Source organism: Pseudophryne corroboree, chromosome 1 (genome assembly GCF_028390025.1).
Source record: "Pseudophryne corroboree isolate aPseCor3 chromosome 1, aPseCor3.hap2, whole genome shotgun sequence".
In the NCBI taxonomy this organism is placed as follows: Eukaryota; Metazoa; Chordata; class Amphibia; order Anura; family Myobatrachidae; genus Pseudophryne; species Pseudophryne corroboree.
The window spans coordinates 1,184,043,800-1,184,065,220 of record NC_086444.1 but is presented as its reverse complement, the minus strand read 5'-3'; the positions used below and the strand labels follow the sequence as shown (position 1 = coordinate 1,184,065,220).

General features: G+C 43.4%; 1 protein-coding gene across 1 annotated transcript in view; it reads right to left on the bottom strand.

The window, feature by feature from the left end:
* ATP6V1B1 (ATPase H+ transporting V1 subunit B1) overlaps nucleotides 1-21,421 on the bottom strand; it is a 109,375-nt gene that overhangs the window by 37,520 nt on the left and 50,434 nt on the right. The window contains exons 3-4 of the mRNA XM_063925301.1: nucleotides 20,786-20,884; nucleotides 16,787-16,880 (exon numbers count right to left, since the gene is read on the bottom strand). Coding sequence (XP_063781371.1) covers nucleotides 16,787-16,880; nucleotides 20,786-20,884 — 193 coding nt within the window. The remainder of the gene's footprint in view (nucleotides 1-16,786; nucleotides 16,881-20,785; nucleotides 20,885-21,421) is intronic.

Below are 21,421 nucleotides of genomic sequence, written 5' to 3'. Positions count from 1 at the left end.
CAGGCGTGTCCAGGCGTTTGCAGGGCGGGTGTCTGACGTCAATTCCGGGACCGGACAGACTGAAGTGAGCACAAGGGCTAAGTAAGTCCAGAGCTACTCGGAAATTGCAAAAAACGTTTTCGTCCCGCTCGACTGCACAAGCGTTCGCACACTTGCAAAGCGAAAATACAACCCCTAGTGGCGGCGACTATCTGATCGCTGCTCTACAAAAACTAGCTAGCGAGCGATCAACTCGGCTCTGGTTTGTATACGAATTTGGGTTCGGTTTAAAATCTATTAAAAAAAAACAATAATCATTGATAAAAAATTGATTAAAAAAGAAAACAGCTAACATCAAGTAATTTTTTAAATACAAAACCCGAATTTCTGAACATGGAAAGATTCAAACCGGGTCTCTGTTGCGATTGGATTTCCTTGGGGGATCCAGACTGGGTTTTGGTTCGGATCCACCAAATTCGGGTGGATTCAGATTTCTGGAGAACCGAATCGCACATCTCTAGATAAAACAGTGACCTTTGTGTTTATTTACTAAGGCTTGGGTGGAGATAAAGTGGACAGAGATAAAGTACCAGCCAATCAGCGCCTAACTGTCCTTTTTCAAACCCAACCTGTGACATGGCAGTTAGGAGCTGATTGGCTGGTACTTTATCTCCTTTCACTTTATCTCCATTCATGGCTTAGTTAGTAAATAGACCCCATAGTCAGGCAGCTACCATGTTATCTGATGTGTATCTGAAATAAAATGACGAATTACATGAGTAACTGGTGGAATCCTTTAGCTTTGTGCTGTGTAATAATCTCTGTTAATTTTGTGATTCTTATGTACAAGTTTCAGTCTTGGTCCTGCAGTCTATACACAGAACGTCAGGGTCCCTGCTGGTTACAATATGCCCTGCTATATCAGACCTGCGTAGCAACTAAATAACGCCACCTGGTGACCACAATATTGTGAAAAATGGCAGAATACATAAGAAAATATGCTGAATAGGCAGACTTTCTGTAACCAAAAAGGGGGACCACGGAATGCTTTGGGATATTGTTAGCCTTCAGTAATAATAACTGTATCCATGGCCATATAGTTTTAGATAGATAGATAGATAGATAGATAGATAGATAGATAGATAGATAGATAGATAGATAGATAGATAATTAAAATAAAACAATCCATTACAGGTTTGTGTTTTTTTTTCTTTTTCATTAAAGACTTACTAAACTTCTGATATGTAAATTACTAAAGAGGTAAATTGAGGATCTCGGAAAAAGAGAAACAATGAGGTTCTAGGTGCGTCAAGGTCATACGACCATTGGCGTCTGCTCCCCTGGCTTACAAGGGGTTAACCCCTCTACCCCTCCAGCATGAGGATCAGCCGCAGAGATTTTCCAGGCTGGTTTAACCCACCCACCACTAACACCCACCACCATCCAACCCCCCCATCCACGCTCCCCACATTTTTTCTGGGAATACAGCTTTTCATTGACAAATGCGATGAATGGCCGAGCGGTCTTGCCAAGAACCTGCGCTGCTTTTCCTGTGGGCTCAGGAATAAAACTAAAAAAAGGAGAGAGAAAAAAATGAGACTCTCATTAAGCTTGTACGTTCACAATCTCCAACCTAATTAACAGCCTCCCACCAGCCTATAATTCACTTTATTTAAAGACGCTGTTAGCGCTCAACAAAGGGGTCTACAAATGGGAAATGAATGAGGTTTTTTTTTCTTTAGTTTTTATTTGTTACAATGTTTTCTTTAAATGTTGTGAAACTAATAAAGATTTTTTTGGCGGCAGGGTGGTGGCGCTGGCCTACCGGTGGAGCAGATGCTGAGATGAACATAGACGTGTTTGCACAGTGTACCTTTTTTTCGCATCGTGCAAAATAGGTAACTGAGTGAACGCAAATACAGGCCATGCAAAGGTACGCGCAATTCAGTTATATCTCCACTTGCGGCTGGAGGGGCGGAACAGGGCTGTGACGGGACGTTATGACATAAGTAATGCTCAGTGAGGACGTACTGACGTAGCTGTTTCATCCACACCTTGGAGGGGGGTTCTTCAAAATCTGACCCTTATCTTTTCTTGGGCCTCATCAATCTTACCCCCCCATATCTGTCGCCCACTTGTAATTTTCATCTGTCACCCCTATGATCTGTCTGTCTGAGGTGCACTGCTTACTCACCGTCATAGATGGCTCCTACCTCTCTCCCTGTGACCGTTAATAATGCGCCACTGTAAATTACCTAATGGTGGGAAAACAGTGGTTTATCTGCATATGCAGAATCCATTTATCATTTAAAAACTAGTTCAGCCTGTGTTATTCAAATACATAGAGCTCACTAACAACCTCAACGCAATACAGAGAGCACGCTAAACCCCTACACAATACAGGGAGCACAATAACAACTACGCAATATAGAGAGCACACCAACAACTCTTATGCAACACAGATAGCACACTAGCAACCCCTATGCAATATAGAGAGCAGAATAACAGCCACTGCACAATACAGAGGGCACACTAAAATTCCCTGTGCAATACAGAGAGCACACTAACAACCAAAATACAACACAGAGAGCACACTAACAACCCCAATGCAATACAGATAGCACATTATCAACACGTATGCAATGCCAGAGTCACAATAATAACACCGATCAAATACAAGGAGCACATTAACAACTTCCTCAAAATACAGAGAGCACACTAATAACTCCTACACAATACAGAGAGCACACTAACAACCACTCTGCAGGAGGACACACTAACATCCCCGATACAATACAGAGAGCACACTAACAACCAAAATACAACACAGAGAGCACACTAACAACCCCAATGCAATACAGATAGCACATTATCAACACTTATGCAATGCCGGAGTCACAATAATAACACCGATCAAATACATGAAGCACATTAACAACTTCCTCACAATACAGAGAGCACATTAATATCTCCTACGCACTATAGAGAGCACACTGGCACCCTCTACACAATACAGAGAGCACACTAACAACCACTCTGCAAGAGGACAATCCCCGTTACAATACAGAGAGCACGCTAACAACTGCAATGCAACACCAAGGGCACACTAACATTCCCTATGCAATACAGAGATCACACTTATAACAACTTAACACTACAGAGGGCACCTTGGTGAGCTATATACAATAAATAATGCATTCTAGTGACTTTTATATAGTGTCAAATATGTGTCTGAGTCTGAGTCAAATGCAAAGTGGCTGTATTTTGCATGTACTGTAGTCAAGGAATCATGATTTACTATCTTAGGCTAATGCAAGTTTCCATAGGGCTAATGCAAGGATCTGTGCAGTTTCAAGCAGGAAAATTCTACCCCACCATTGTTTTTAATCTAATACTAATGCTATCTTTAGTATCAGCACTTGCACTGGTACCATGCTAGGTGACTGTGATCCATCTGACACAGGCTTCCCTTTTACATCACTCAGACTAGCACAGAGCTTTAGCCACACCCCCTTGGCACTCCCACAAGTCACAACAGTTCTGTGCAATCTCATTGTCACCGCCCTGTACCTGCCTAAATTCCCATTTCACAGAAAGACAGATCAAACAAAGATCCGATTGACTCAGAATAGGACAGAAATAGCAAAAATGCGCAAATTCATACAGAGACATCCTGGATGAAAACCTGCTCCAGAGCGCTCTTGACCTCAGACTGGGGTGACGGTTCATCTTTCAGCAGGACAACGGCCCTAAGCGCACATCCAAGATATCAAAGGAGTGGCTTCAGGACAACTCTGTTAATGTCCTTGAGTGGCCCAGCCAGAGCCCAGACTTAAATCCGATTGAACATCTCTAGAGAGATCTGAAAATGGCTGTGCACCGACCCTTCCCATCCAACCTGATGGAGCTTGTGAGGTGCTGCAAAGAGGAATGGGCGAAAGTGCCCAAAGATAGGTGTGCCAAGCTTGTGGCATCATATTCAAAAAGACTTGAGGCTGTATTTGCTGCCAAAGGTGCATCAACAAAGTATCGAGCAAAGGCTGTGAATACTTATGTACATGTCATTTCTTAGTTTTTAATTTTTAATACATTTTCAAAAATCTCAAAAAAACTTTTTTCACGTTGTCATTATGGGGTATTGTGTGTAGAATTCTGAGGACAAAAATGAATTTATTCTATTTTGGAATAAGGCTGTGAATACTTTCCGGATGCACTGTAAGCATACTGTAGTATGAAATCAGTGGGCACCTGTGCCTCGTGTGTAATCACTGGGCATCTATACCTAGTATGTAATCCATACCTCCCAACTTTGCCGGCATCCAAGGAGGGACTTCAGTGCGCGCCGCACCCGAAATCAGGGGGCGTGGCCTACCGAAAAGGGGGCATGGCCTCGTGGCAAGTGCCGCGCTCGCAAGCCACGCCCCCGTTTTCATCATTATGGGGGCATGGACAGCGCTGTGAGAGCTGCTGGCCATGCCCCCTGTCCCTCTCTGCCAGGAATAGACGCTGTGCACATGCCCACAGCGTCTATTCACCGCTGCTCTCCTCAGAGCAGCAAGTGACAGGGAGGGATCTCCCAACTGCCCTCCCCCCCCCCCCCCCCACTCGCGGGACACTGCGACCCGCGGGACAGACCGTGAAAAACGGGACTGTCCCGCCAAAATCGGGACAGTTGGGAGGTATGTGTAATCAGTGGACACCTATGTCTAGTATGTAATCAGTGGGCATCTATGCCTAATATATAATCAGTGGGCACCGAAGCCTAGTATGTAATCAGTAGACACCTATGCCTAGTATATAATCAATGGGCACCTATGCCTAGTATATAATCAGTGTCCACCTATGTCTAGTATGTAATCAGTGGGCACCTATGCCTAGTATATAATCAGTGTCCACTTATGTCTAGTATGTAATCAGTGGGCACCTATGCCTAGTATATAATCAGTGGGCACCTATGCCTAGTATGTAATCAGTAGACACCTATTGCTAGTATGTAATCAGTGGGCACCTATGCATAGTATATAATCAGTGGGCACCTGTGCCTAGTATGTAATCAGTGGGCACCTATGCATAGTATATAATCAGTGGGCAACTATGCCTAGTATGTAATCAGTGGGCACCTATGCATAGTATATAATCAGTGGGCATCTATGCCATTGCCTAGTATGTAATTAGTGGACACCTTTGCCTAGTATATAATCAGTGGGCACCTATGCCTAGTATGTAAACAGTAGACACCTATGGCTAGTATGTTATCAGTGGGCACCTATGCCTAGTATATAATCAGTGTCCACCTATGGCTAGTATGTAATCAGTGGGCACCTATGCCTAGTATATAATCAGTGGGCACCTATGCCTAGTATGTAATCAGTGGGCACCTATGCCTAGTATATAATCAGTGGGCACCGATGCCTAGTATGTAATCAGTAGACACCTATGGCTAGTATATAATCAGTAGACACCTATGCCTAGTATGTAATCAGTGGGCACCTATGCCTAGTATATAATCAGTGGGCACCTATGCCTAGTATATAATCAGTGGGCACCTATGCATAGTACATAATCAGTGGGCACCTATGCCTAGTATATAATCAGTGGACACCTATGCCTAGTATATAATCAGTGGGCACCTATGCCTAGTATATAATCAGAGGGCACCGATGCCTAGTATGTAATCAGTAGACATCTATGGCTAGTATATAATCAGTAGACACCTATGCCTAGTATGTAATCAGTGGGCACCTATGCCTAGTATATAATCAGTGGGCACCTATGCCTAGTATATAATCAGTGGGCACCTATGCATAGTACATAATCAGTGGGCACCTATGCCTAGTATATAATCAGTGGACACCTATGCCAAGTATGTAATCAGTGGGCACCTATACCTAGTATGTAATCAGTAGACACCTATGCTTAGTATGTAATCAGTGGGCACCTATGCCTAGTATATAATCAGTGGGAACCTATGCCTAGTATATAATCAGTGGGCACCTATGCCTAGTATATAATCAGTGGACACCTACGCCAAGTATGTAATCAGTGGGCACCTATACCTAGTATGTAATCAGTGGGCACCTATGCCTAGTATATAATCAGTGGACACATATGCCAAGTATGTAATCAGTGGGCACCTATACCTAGTATGTAATCAGTAGACACCTATGCCTAGTATGTAATCAGTGGACACCTATGCCTAGTATATAATCAGTGGGCACCTATGCCTAGTATATAATCAGTGTCCACCTATGTCTAGTATGTAATCAGTGGGCACCTATGCCTAGCATATAATCAGTGTCCACTTATGTCTAGTATGTAATCAGTGGGCACCTATACTTAGTATATAATCAGTGGGCACATATGCCTAGTATGTAATCAGTAGACACCTATGGCTAGTATGTAATCAGTGGGCACCTATGCATAGTATGTAATCAGTGGGCACCTATGCCTAGTATGTAATCAGTGGACACCTATGCATAGTATATAATCAGTGGGCACCTATGCCTAGCATGTAATCAGTGGGCACCTATGCCTAGTATATAATCAGTGAGCATCTATATCTAGTATGTAATCAGTAGACACCTATGTCTAGTATGTAATCAGTGGGCATCTATGCCTCGTATATAATCAGTGTCCACCTATGACTAATATGTAATCAGTGGGCACCTATGCACAGTATATAATCAGTGAGCACCTATGCCTAGCATGTAATCAGTGGGCACCTATGCATAGTATATAATCAGTGGGCACCTATGCATTGTATATAATCAGTGGGCATCTATGCCATTGCCTAGCATGTAATTAGTGGACACCTATGCCTAGTATATAATCAGTGGGCACCTATGCCTAGTATGTAAACAGTAGACACCTATACCTAGTATGTTATCAGTGGGCACCTATGCCTAGTATATAATCAGTGTCCACCTATGGCTAGTATGTAATCAGTGGGCACCTATGCCTAGTATATAATCAGTGGGCACCTATGCCTAGTATGTAATCAGTGGGCACCTATGCCTAGTATATAATCAGTGGGCACCGATGCCTAGTATGTAATCAGTAGACACCTATGGCTAGTATATAATCAGTGTCCACCTATGCCTAGTATGTAATCAGTGGGAACCTATGCCTAGTATGTAATCAGTGGGCACCTATGCATAGTACATAATCAGTGGGCACCTATGCCAAGTATATAATCATTGGACACATATGCCAAGTATGTAATCAGTGGGCACCTATACCTAGTATGTAATCAGTAGACACCTATGCCTAGTATGTAATCAGTGGACACCTGTGCCTGCCTAGTATATAATCAGTGGGCACCTATGCCTAGTATGTAATCAGTAGACACATATGCCTAATATGTAATCAGTGGGCACCTATGCCTAGTATGTAATCAGTGGGCACCTATGCCTAGTATATAATCAGTGGGCACCTATGCCTAGTATATAATCAGTGGACACCTATGCCAAGTATGTAATCAGTGGGCACCTATAACTAGTATCCTATAGATTGTAAGCTTGCGAGCAGGGCCTTCCTACCTCTATGTCTGTCTGTTTTTACCCAGTTTTGTTCTATTACTGTTGTTCTAATTGTAAAGCACAACGGAATATGCTGCGCTATATAAGAAACTTAATAAATAATAATAATAATAATAATAATAATAATAAATGTAATAAGTGGGCACCTATGCCTAGTATATAATCAGTGGACACCTATGCCAAGAATGTAATCAGTGGGCACCTATGCCTAGTATCTATTCAGTAGACACCTATGCCTAGTATATAATCAGTGGACACCTATGCCTAGTATATAATCAGTGGGCACCTATGCCTAGTATGTAATCAGTAGAAACCTATGCCTAGAATGTAATCAGTGGGCACCTATGCCTAGTATATAATCAGTGGACACCTATGCCTAGTATATAATCAGTGGACACCTATGCTTAGTATGTAATCAGTGGACACCTATGCTTAGTATATAATCAGTGGACACCTATGCCTAGTATGTAATCAGTGTACACATATGCCTAGTATATAATCAGTGGGCACCTATGCCTAGTATGTACTCAGTAGACACCTATGGCTAGTATGTAATCAGTGGGCACCTATGCCTAGTAATATAATCAGTGGGCACCTATGCCTAGTATATAATCAGTGGGCACCTATGCCTAGTATGTAATCAGTAGACACCTATGGCTAGTATGTAATCAGTGGGCACCTATGCCAAGTATGTAATCAGTGGACACCTATGCCTAGTATGTAATCAGTAGACACCTATGGCTAGTATGTAATCAGTGGGCACCTATGGCTAGTATGTAATCAGTGGACACCTATGGCTAGTATGTAATCAGTGGACACCTATGCCTAGTATGTAATCAGTGGACACCTATGCCTAGTATGTAATCAGTGGGCACCTATGCCTAGTATATAATCAGTGAGCATCTATATCTAGTATGTAATCAGTAGATACCTATGGCTAGTATGTAATCAGTGGGCACCTATGTCTAGTATGTAATCAGTGGGCATCTATGCCTCGTATATAATCAGTGTCCACCTATGACTAATATGTAATCAGTGGGCACCTATGCATAGTATATAATCAGTGGGCACCTATGCCTAGCATGTAATCAGTGGGCACCTATGCATAGTATATAATCAGTGGGCACCTATGCCTAGTATGTAATTAGTGGACACCTATGCCTAGTATATAATCAGTGGGCACCTATGCCTAGTATGTTATCAGTGGGCACCTATGCCTAGTATATAATCAGTGTCCATCTATGGCTAGTATGTAATCAGTGGGCACCTATGCCTAGTAGATAATCAGTGGGCACCTATGCCTAGTATGTAATCAGTGGGCACCTATGCCTAGTATATAATCAGTGGGCACCGATGCCTAGTATGTAATCAGTAGACACCTATGGCTAGTATATAATCAGTGTCCTCCTATGCCTAGTATGTAATCAGTGGGCACCTATGCCTAGTATATAATCAGTGGGCACCTATGCCTAGTATATAATCAGTGGGAACCTATGCATAGTACATAATCAGTGGGCACCTATGCCTAGTATATAATCAGTGGACACCTATGCCAAGTATGTAATCAGTGGGCACCTATACCTAGTATGTAATCAGTGGACACCTATGCCTAGTATGTAATCAGTGGACACCTATGCCTAGTATATAATCAGTGGGCACCTATGCCTAGTATGTAATCAGTAGACACATATGCCTAGTATGTAATCAGTGGGCACCTATGCCTAGTATATAATCAGTGGGCACCTATGCCTAGTATATAATCAGTGGGCACCTATGCCTAGTATATAATCAGTGGACACCTATGCCAAGTATGTAATCAGTGGGCACCTATAACTAGTATGTAATAAGTGGGCACCTATGCCTAGTATATAATCAGTGGGCACCTATGCCTAGTATGTACTCAGTAGACACCTATGGCTAGTATGTAATCAGTGGGCACCTATGCCTAGTAATATAATCAGTGGGCACCTATGCCTAGTATATAATCAGTGGACACCTATGCCAAGTATGTAATCAGTGGGCACCTATACCTAGTATGTAATCAGTAGACACCTATGCCTAGTATATAATCAGTGGGCACCTATGCCTAGTATATAATCAGTGGGCACCTATGCCTAGTATATAATCAGTGGGCACCTATACCTAGTATGTAATCAGTGGGCACCTATGCCTAGTATATAATCAGTGGGCACCTATGCCTAGTATATAATCAGTGGAAACCTTTGCCAAGTATGTAATCAGTGGGCACCTATGCCTAGTATGTATTCAGTGGACACCTATGCCTAGTATATAATCAGTGGACACCTATGCCTAGTATGTAATCAGTGGACACCTATGCCTAGTATATAATCAGTGGACACCTATGCCTAGTATGTAATCAGTGGACACCTATGCCTAGCATATAATCAGTGGGCACCTATGTCTAGTATATAATCAGTGGGCACCTATGCCTAGTATGTAATCAGTAGACACCTATGGCTAGTATGTAATCAGTGGGCACCTATGGCTAGTATGTAATCAGTGGGCACCTATGCCTAGTATATAATCAGTGGACACCTATGCCTAGTATGTAGTCAGTAGACACCTATGGCTAGTATGTAATCAGTGGGCACCTATGGCTAGTATGTAATCAGTGGGCACCTATGCCTAGTATATAATCAGTGGACACATATGCCTAGTATGTAGTCAGTAGACACCTATGGTTAGTATGCCATCAGTGGGCACCTATGCCTAGTATGTAATCAGTGGGCACCTATGCATAGTATATAATCAGTGGGCATCTATGCCATTGCCTAGTATGTAATTAGTGGACACCTATGCCTAGTACATAATCAGTGGGCACCTATGCCTAGTATGTAAACAGTAGACACCTATGCCTAGTATGTAATCAGTGGGCACCTATGCCTATTATATAATCAGTGGGCACCTATGCCTAGTATGTAATCAGTGGGCACCTATGCCTAGTATATAATCAGTGGGCACCGATGCCTAGTATGTAATCAGTAGACACCTATGGCTAGTATATAATCAGTGTCCTCCTATGCCTAGTATGTAATCAGTGGGCACCTATGCCTAGTATATAATCAGTGGACACCTATGCCAAGTATGTAATCAGTGGGCACCTATACCTAGTATTTAATCAGTAGACACCTATGCCTAGTATGTAATCAGTGGACACCTATGCCTAGTATATAATCAGTGGGCACCTATGCCTAGTATGTAATCAGTAGACACATATGCCTAGTATGTAATCAGTGGGCACCTATGCCTAGTATATAATCAGTGGGCACCTATGCCTAGTATATGATCAGTGGGCACCTATGCCTAGTATATAATCAGTGGACACCTATGCCAAGTATGTAATCAGTGGGCACCTATACCTAGTATCTAATCAGTAGACACCTATGCCTAGTATGTAATCAGTGGACACCTATGCCTAGTATATAATCAGTGGGCACCTATGCCTAGTATGTAATCAGTAGACACCTATGCCTAGAATGTAATCAGTGGTCACCTATGCCTAGTATATCATCAGTGGACACCTATGCCTAGTATATAATCAGTGGACACCTATGCTTAGTATGTAATCAGTGGACACCTATGCCTAGTATATAATCAGTGGACACCTATGCCTAGTATGTAATCAGTGGGCACCTATGCCTAGTATATAATCAGTGGGCACCTATGCCTAGTATATAATCAGTGGGCACCTATGCCTAGTATGTAATCAGTAGACACCTGTGGCTAGTATGTAATCAGTGGGCACCTATGGCTAGTATGTAATCAGTGGACAACTATGCCTAGCATATAATCAGTGGGCACCTATGCCTAGTATATAATCAGTGGGCACCTATGCCTAGTATATAATCAGTGGGCACCTATGGCTAGTATGTAATCAGTGGGCACCTATGGCTAGTATGTAATCAGTGGGCACCTATGCCTAGTATATAATCAGTGGACACCTATGCCTAGTATGTAGTCAGTAGACACCTATGGCTAGTATGTAATCAGTGGGCACCTATGCCTAGTATGTAATCAGTGGGCACCTATGCATAGTATATAATCAGTGGGCATCTATGCCATTGCCTAGTATGTAATTAGTGGACACCTATGCCTAGTATATAATCAGTGGGCACCTATGCCTAATATGTAAACAGTAGACATCTATGCCTAGTATGTTATCAGTGGGCACCTATGCCTAGTATATAATCAGTGGACACCTATGCCAAGTATGTAATCAGTGGGCACCTATGCCTAGTATATAATCAGTGGGCACCTATGCCTAGTATGTAATCAGTGGGCACCAATGCCTAGTATATAATCAGTGGGCACCGATGCCTAGTATGTAATTAGTAGACACCTATGGCTAGTATATAATCAGTGTCCTCCTATGCCTAGTATGTAATCAGTGGGCACCTATGCCTAGTATATAATCAGTGGGCACCTATGCCTAGTATATAATCAGTGGGAACCTATGCATAGTACATAATCAGTGGGCACCTATGCCTAGTATATAATCAGTGGACACCTGTGCCAAGTATGTAATCAGTGGGCACCTATACCTAGTATTTAATCAGTAGACACCTATGCCTAGTATGTAATCAGTGGACACCTATGCCTAGTATATAATCAGTGGGCACCTATGCCTAGTATGTAATCAGTAGACACATATGCCTAGTATGTAATCAGTGGGCACCTATGCCTAGTATATAATCAGTGGGCACCTATGCCTAGTATATAATCAGTGGGCACCTATGCCTAGTATATAATCAGTGGACACCTATGCCAAGTATGTAATCAGTGGGCACCTATATCTAGTATGTAATAAGTGGGCACCTATGCCTAGTATATAATCAGTGGACACCTATGCCAAGTATGTAATCAGTGGGCACCTATACCTAGTATCTAATCAGTAGACACCTATGCCTAGTATGTAATCAGTGGACACCTATGCCTAGTATATAATCAGTGGGCACCTATGCCTAGTATGTAATCAGTAGACACCTATGCCTAGAATGTAATCAGTGGGCACCTATGCCTAGTATATCATCAGTGGACACCTATGCCTAGTATATAATCAGTGGACACCTATGCTTAGTATGTAATCAGTGGACACCTATGCCTAGTATATAATCAGTGGACACCTATGCCTAGTATGTAATCAGTGGGCACCTATGCCTAGTATATAATCAGTGGGCACCTATGCCTAGTATATAATCAGTGGGCACATATGCCTAGTATGTAATCAGTAGACACCTATGGCTAGTATGTAATCAGTGGGCACCTATGGCTAGTATGTAATCAGTGGACACCTATGGCTAGTATGTAATCAGTGGGCACCTATGGCTAGTATGTAATCAGTGGACACCTATGCCTAGTATGTAATCAGTAGACACCTATGGCTAGTATGTAATCAGTGGGCACCTATGGCTAGTATGTAATCAGTGGACACCTATGGCTAGTATGTAATCAGTGGACACCTATGCCTAGTATGTAATCAGTGGACAACTATGCCTAGTATGTAATCAGTGGGCACCTATGCCTAGTATATAATCAGTGAGCATCTATATCTAGTATGTAATCAGTAGATACCTATGGCTAGTATGTAATCAGTGGGCACCTATGTCTAGTATGTAATCAGTGGGCATCTATGCCTCGTATATAATCAGTGTCCACCTATGACTAATATGTAATCAGTGGGCACCTATGCATAGTATATAATCAGTGGTCACCTATGCCTAGCATGTAATCAGTGGGCACCTATGCATAGTATATAATCAGTGGGCACCTATGCCTAGTATGTAATCAGTGGGCACCTATGCATAGTATATAATCAGTGGGCACCTATGCCTAGTATGTAATAAGTGGGCACCTATGCATAGTATATAATCAGTGGGCATCTATGCCATTGCCTAGTATTTAATTAGTGGACACCTATGCCTAGTATATAATCAGTGGGCACCTATGCCTAGTATGTAAACAGTAGACACCTATGCCTAGTATGTTATCAGTGGGCACCTATGCCTAGCATATAAACAGTGTCCACCTATGGCTAGTATGTAATCAGTGGGCACCTATGCCTAGTATATAATCAGTGGGCACCTATGCCTAGTATGTAATCAGTGGGCACCTATGCCTAGTATATAATCGGTGGGCACCTATGCCTAGTATATAATCAGTGGGCACCTATGCATAGTACATAATCAGTGGGCACCTATGCCTAGTATATAATCAGTGGACACCTGTAATCAGTGGGCACCTATACCTAGTTTGTAATCAGTAGACACCTATGCCTAGTATGTAATCAGTGGACACCTATGCCTAGTATATAATCAGTGGGCACCTATGCCTAGTATATAATCAGTGGACACGTATGCCAAGTATGTAATCAGTGGGCACCTATACCTAGTATGCAATCAGTAGACACCTATGCCTAGTATGTAATCAGTGGACACCTATGCCTAGTATGTAATCAGTAGACACCTATGGCTAGTATGTAATCAGTGGGCACCTATGGCTAATATGTAATCAGTGGAAACCTATGGCTAGTATGTAATCAGTGGACACCTATGGCTAGTGTGTAATCAATGGACACCTATGCCTAATATGTAATCAGTGGGCACCTATGCCTACCATATAATCAGTGGGTACCTATGCCTAGTATATAATCAGTGGGCACCTATGCCTAGTATGTAATCAGTAGACACCTATGGCTAGTATGTAATTAGTGGGCACCTATGGCTAGTCTGTAATCAGTGGACACCTATGCCTAGTATGTAATCAGTGGACACCTATGGCTAGTATGTAATCAGTGGGCACCTATGGCTAGTATGTAATCAGTGGACACCTATGCCTAGTATGTAAACAGTGGGCACCTATGGCTAGTATGTAATCAGTGGACACCTATGCCTAGTATATAATCAGTGGGCACCTATGCTTAGTATGTAATCAGTGGGCACCTATGCTTAGTATGTAATCAGTGGACACCTATGGCTAGTATATAATCAGTGGGCACCTATGCCTAGTATGTAATCAGTGGGCACCTATGCTTAGCATGTAATCAGTGGACACATATGGCTAGTATATAATCAGTGGACACCTATGGCTAGTATGTAATCAGTGGACACCTATGCCTAGTATGTAATCAGTGGGCACCTATGGCTAGTATGTAATCAGTGGGCATCTATGCCTAGTATGCAATCAGTGGGCACCTATGCCTAGTATATAATCAGTGGGCACCTATGCTTAGTATGTAATCAGTGGGCACCTATGCTTAGTATGTAATCAGTGGACACCTATGGCTAGTATGTAGTCAGTAGACACCTATGGTTAGTATGCCATCAGTGGGCACCTATGCCTAGTGTGTAATCAGTAGGCACCTATGCTTAGTATGTAATCAGTGGGCACCTATGCCTAGTATGCAATCAGTGGGCACCTATGCTTAGTATATAATCAGTGGACACCTATGCCTAGTATGTAATCAGTGGGCACCTATGCCTAGTATGTTATCAGTAGACATCTATGCCTATTATATAATCAGTGGGCACCTATGCTTAGTATGTAATCAGTGGGCACCTATGCTTAGTATGTAATCAGTGGACACCTGTGGCTAGTATATAATCAGTGGGCACCTATGCTTAGTATGTAATCAGTGGGCACCTATGCTTAGTATGTAATCAGTGGGCACCTATGCTTAGTATGTAATCAGTGGGCACCTATGCTTAGTATGTAATCAGTGGACAGCTATGTCTAGTATGTAATCAGTGGACACCTATGTCTAGTATATAATCAGTGGGCACCTATGATTAGTATGTAATCAGTGGGCACCTGTGTTTAGTATGTTATCAGTGGACACCCATGGCTAGTATATAATCAGTGGGCACCTATGCTTAGTATGTAATCAGTGGGCACCTATGCTTAGTATGTAATCAGTGGACACCTATGGCTAGTATGTAATCAGTGGACACCTATGGCTAGTATATAATCAGTGGGCACCTATGCTTAGTATGTAGTCAGTGGGCACCTATGCTTAGTATGTAATCAGTGGACACCTATGGCTAGTATATAATCAGTGGACACCTATGCTTAGTATGTAATCAGTGGACACCTATGGCTAGTATATAATCAGTGGACACCTATGCCTAGTATGTAATCAGTGGGCACCTATGGCTAGTATGTAATCAGTGGGCATCTATGCCTAGTATGTAATCAGTGGACACCTATGCCTAGTATGTAATCAATGGGCACCTATGCCTAGTATGTAATCAGTAGACACATATGCCTAATATATAATCAGTGGGCACCTATGCTTAGTATGTAATCAATGGGCCCCTATGCTTAGTATGTAATCAGTGGACACCTATGGCTAGTTTGTAATCAGTGGGCACCTATGCTTAGTATGTAATCAGTGGACACCTATGGCTAGTATATAATCAGTGGGCACCTATGCCTAGTATGTATTCAGTAGACACCTATGGCTAGTATATCATCACTGTCCACCTATGACTAGTATGTAATCAGTGGGCACCTATGGCTAGTATGTAATCAGTGGGCACCTATGCCTAGTATGTAATCAGTGGGCACCTATGGCTAGTATGTAATCAGTGGGCACCTATGCCTAGTATGTGATCAGTGGGCACCTATGCCTAGTATGCAATCAGTGGGCACCTATGCCTAGTATGTAATTAGTGGGCACCTATGCCTAGTATATAATCAGTGGACACCTATGCCTAGTATATACAGATAGATAGATATATATTATTAATTAATCAGTGGGCACCTGCGGCTAATATATAATCAGCAGTATATAAGCACGTTGGCATCTATAACTTGCATATAATGATAAGAGCCCGCTGCCTGCCCATGTCCTGATCACTGTATATGTGGCCCCATAACACAGTTCCAGGCCCATCACACTCAGTGCTCATTACTGGATCCTTACAACAAAAGTGGGTTTTTATTTATTCTCGTAGCCAGGAAACAATAAAACACACGGCCGCCCACATAGACAATCAAAGATATCGGAGAGAAAACATCTATATATAGTGATGTAAGTTTATGGAGAGTGAAGTGCGGCACCGGTTTTAGCAGGCCCCATCACACTGACCATTTGCTGAGGCGGCAACGAGGTACACGGTGCCTCGTGCAGTATAACAGGCAGGATCTATGCTTATACCTGAGTCTCAGGAAACATTTGAGCTTTTCTTAGACCTGTGTTTGGAGCAGTATACCTGCAGCCACATCAATGCATTAACTCTCCTCAAACTTACCCAGCATGTCCTCGGAAACAGGTGTCCTCAGGATGTCCCCCGTGAATTCACAGGTTGTTTTCTTGGCATCAATCCCAGATGTGCCTTCAAACACCTGCGGAGACCCGGGGCAAGAACCCAATTACTGGCAATTAGTGAGGATTAGAGCAGACACCGCAGGAGAAAGTCAGGTCCAAATGAATGCAAGGGATAATGTTTAGGGATTTAGGAGGGGCCCTCCCTGCTCTTTCATGCACACACTGGACCTCTAGGCCGTCGGGGAGGCTTTTAATGGTGACTGGGGCCAGCGCTGGCTGTGAAGGGGTTAATGCACGGATTAGGAGCCTCGCTATGTGTGTGTCTGTTGATTTAACTCCTTCTGTTACTGTAGGTTATCACTGATTCCCCTAAAGAAGCGACGCCATTTCTCTCCATATACCACACTGACGCGAGGGTGCGGGGTCATTTACTAACATTATTACCTGTTATTTGCAAGGCACCACTAGGCACCATACAAGAGATGTGATACAGGAGACAGGGTATCGGAGCCCTGCTCATTTGTTCCTTATTCTGATTTTAATGATAAATAGCGGTAATTAAACGTATTCTATAGCTGCCATATGTGGTGATAGAAAGAAAATAGATATACTTTTTGTTAAATTGACCCCAAAGTCCTGTGATATATAGCTCAGTGACTCTTACATGTACACCCTTAGAGGGGCAGATAAAAGGAAAATGTGGGGCATCTTAATGGCGTCACTTGCACCATCATCATCATCAAGGAAGGCAAGGCATATAATAATAACTTTGGCTATTCAGTATTCGCCACAGTGGGTGGGGCTTGATTGTGAGACTTGTGTTACCATGGTACCCACCAGAGAGGACAGTGCTAGAGTATATTACAGACTGTCATATCTGTATGGGGGTAGAAGCAGATCTGGTTATATTATATACCATACTAATGTCCTTATTTATCAATCAGTGATACTTTTCACTGTGAGTGATAAAATGCACCAGCCAATCATCTCCTAACTGTCATTTTCAAACACAACCTGTGGCATGGCAGTTAGGAGCTGATTGACTGGTGCAATTTATCACTCACCGTGAAATGTATCACTCATTAATAAATAAGGGCATAAGGGACAGAATTAATAAAGTGGCAAATAGCCCTTCTGCAGCACAAGCGGGTGTTACCGCCAGCGATGGCTTGGCATGCGGAAACCTATTTAACAAGTTGTGATGAACCATTTACCAAGGTAGTTATCATCTCAGGATGGCGGTGACATAGCTAATTATTTATTTATTTATTTTGAAACATTTTTTTCTAATTGTGAAAAATATTTGCGCTCATTGTAACGTTCCCTGTTTGCCCTCGTGTTCTAAGGTATAAGTCATGTGCACGGAAAGGAGACGCTCATTGTATGTTTCTTAGTAAACCCTTTACAGTTATTTTCATTTATTTTCTTTAGATTGATCATACTATACCCATTCAGGGGTTGTTTGCTACCCATTGCCATATTGTGTCAGATCACGTGTCCCTTTGACAATGGCCATTCTTAATGCATACCTCCCGACATGGGGACATGACTGCATTATAGTGGGCATAACATGGCCGTGCCCACGCTCCCCATTCAGCGTCTGTACCAGAAGTACCTGAAATTACCATTGCCCAGACTGGTATTCCCAGCATTCTGCTTAACAGGACCTTTGAATGTTTTTGCTTGAAAAAAAAAAAAAAACACACCTGGAACAGCGGGAAAAATGAAAGGCGAACGGAGCCCTTTGATTGGTACAATATTTGACACCATTTGCAGGCATTAACCTCCGGATCACGACTTTAATTAGATCCGTGTGGCCTAGAGCAAGTTAGGAATGTCCTGCGGCACATCTGCAGAGGGCCGTGCCTGTGTGTGTGACTCAAGCTAAGCCTCTCCTGCAAGCTCGGCACTGAGGCTGACTCTCTAATGGGATTAGAGGTGCTCTGGAAAGGTCTCGCTGGGATTAAACTAGTGAAGGTTGGCAGCTGGCCAAATGAGGTTGCGCACAGGTCAGAGGAGTGGGCTAACCTGCACATACGTGCAGATCTCTGTAGGGGGCAGCAGTGTACGGGGTACAATCAGCAGCCAATTGCTGCTAAACTGGGGTTACCCTCAGCCAATAGGAGGTCAGATACATCCCCACCTACTTATAAATTGTCTGTGTTGTTTTTTCTACCACCCAGCCCATTCCTTATGATGAGGAAACTACTGCCATTGAAGGATTAAGGTCCAAGGTAATTAAAGTCAGTGAGGTATTTTCAAAGTATAATGGAATAGCATTCCCATCCGGAAGCGTCATTATCCTTTTATTTCAACCTTTCTAGTAGGAAGTTTAAATGTAGTAAACGCCTAGTCGAATTCAGAGCTGAACCAATTGGATGATTGTTTTCACCTTCTAAACTGTATTGAAAAACTAGTTCAATTCTGATTCGCTGGCATTAAACCCCACCCCCTTCAGTATAATACAGAATGACAGTGGCCCGAGGAGACCGTTGCAATTCATGTTATGTCCCCACCTTGCATCATCTACAGGCAGGGGAATAGACAACTGTGGTTTTACTGTGGTTTTCAATCTTAGGAGGTCTATTTTTGAAGCAGTGATAACTCTTTTAGCATTTTCTCCGGAGAAAAGGATTATCTCCCCTTCTCCCGAATTACCAAACTGTAAGCCATGGACAAATCCTGCAGTAACCTCTCTGCTGCCTATCGCCGTCCCCATAGAGCTCAATGAGGGCAGCGATTTGACTCAATTTAAGAAATGGGGAAAAGCTGGGACATGTATGTATGTGTATAGTGACTGATGCCCCCTTCAATGCCACATGCCCTGGCCACTACTGAAAGAGAGATTAGAGGGTGTATTTTGGGGGGCGGGCATGCTTTGGAGTGTCTGGGAACTCCTCAGGGTAAGTGGCACGCCCCAATATGTTGTGTTCACACCTTAATATATAGGGGCAGATGTATTAAGCCTGGAGAAGGGATAAAGAAGTGATAAAGCAGTGATAAGTGGAAGGTGATAACGCACCAGCCAATCAGCTCTTAACTGTCATTTTTCAAATCCATAATGACTGTCTGGTGCGTTATCACCTTGCGCTTATCACTTCTTTATCCCTTCTCCAGGTTAATACATCTGCCCCAGTGTGCTATACAGGCAGAACAGGGGAAGGGGGTGTGGCTAATGGAGATAGAACAGGGAGAAATAGGTGGGGCTAATGGAGACTGAAGGAGGCGCAGGTGGGGCTAGTGGGGACAGAGCAGGGAGTGGGCAGGGCTAGTAGAGACAGAGCAGAGGAGGCGGGGCTAGTGGAGACAGAGCCGAGGAGGCGGGGCTAGTGGAGACAGAGCAGAGGAGGAGGCGGGGTTTGTGGAGACAGAGCAGAGAAGGAGGCAGGGCTAGTGGAGACTGAAGGAAGCGCAGGTGGGGCTAGTGGGGACAGAGCAGACAGTGGGCCGGGCTAGCAGAGACAGAGCAGAGGAGGAGGCGGGCTAGTGGAGACAGATCCGAGGAGGCGGGGCTAGTGTAGACAGAGCAGAGGAGGAGGCAGGGTTTGTGGAGACAGAGCAGAGAAAGAGGCAGGGCTAGTGGAGACAAAGTAGAGGAGGAGGCGGGGCTAGTGGAGACAGAGCAGGGAGTAGGCAGGGCTAGTGGAGACAGCAGAGGAGGAGGCAGGGTTCGTGGAGACAGAGCAGAGAAAGAGGCAGGGCTAGTGGAGACAGAGTAGAGAAGGAGGTGGTTAAAGACAGGGCGCAGAGAAAGAGGTGGGGCTAGTGGAGACAGAGTAGGGTAGGAGGAGGAGATAGTGGTGATAGAGCAAGGAGTAGGCAGGGCTAGTGGTGATAGAGTAGGGGAAGAGGCGGAGTAAAAGGAGACAAATCAGGGAGGAGGTGGGGCTTGGGGAGATAGAGCAAGAAGGAGGTGTGGCAAGTGGAGATATGGCAGGACATACTGTATTACTGATAAAACCATCAGCAGTGACAACAATACCTGAACAATGGCCTTGGAGCCCACGACCTCGAGAACTTGGCCACTTCGTTGGGTGCCATCTGGGAGGGTGAAGTTCACAATTTCTGCATATTGGGCAAACTGTTCAGAGATACAGACAAAGGTCCTCAATGTCAACAATAATTCTATTTTCATGCTCACACATAATATACTGTATATATGAAATTGCTAGCTGACTGCTGCCATATCTCAAGCAAGGTCCAACTCACATTTATGAATATTACTTTATTACTGTAACTAAAGCCAATAAGTTCCACAGCGCTGTATAAAGTGCGCACACTAGGTGTTATAACAGTTACTAAGCACTTATAAGAAGATATGAAGGAATGATAGTGATGGGGACTGAGGTAATATTAGAGGAAGCGTGGAATAAGGGTAATAATGAGGTGGGAAGGTGGCACTCGGAGGCCAGGGATGTATGTGCATTGGGAAGTACTCCAGCCAATGAAACGACTGCGGTCTGGTTTATGTAAGGGAGTCACTGTTTGACAGATGCAAAACACACAATGGGGGAGATTTATCAAAGCTTGGCGAGAGCCGTTACCACCCAGTGACGCCCCTGAAGCCACAAAGAGAGATGAAACTGAGCTGTGTATGACTCAGCATCACCCACAGACA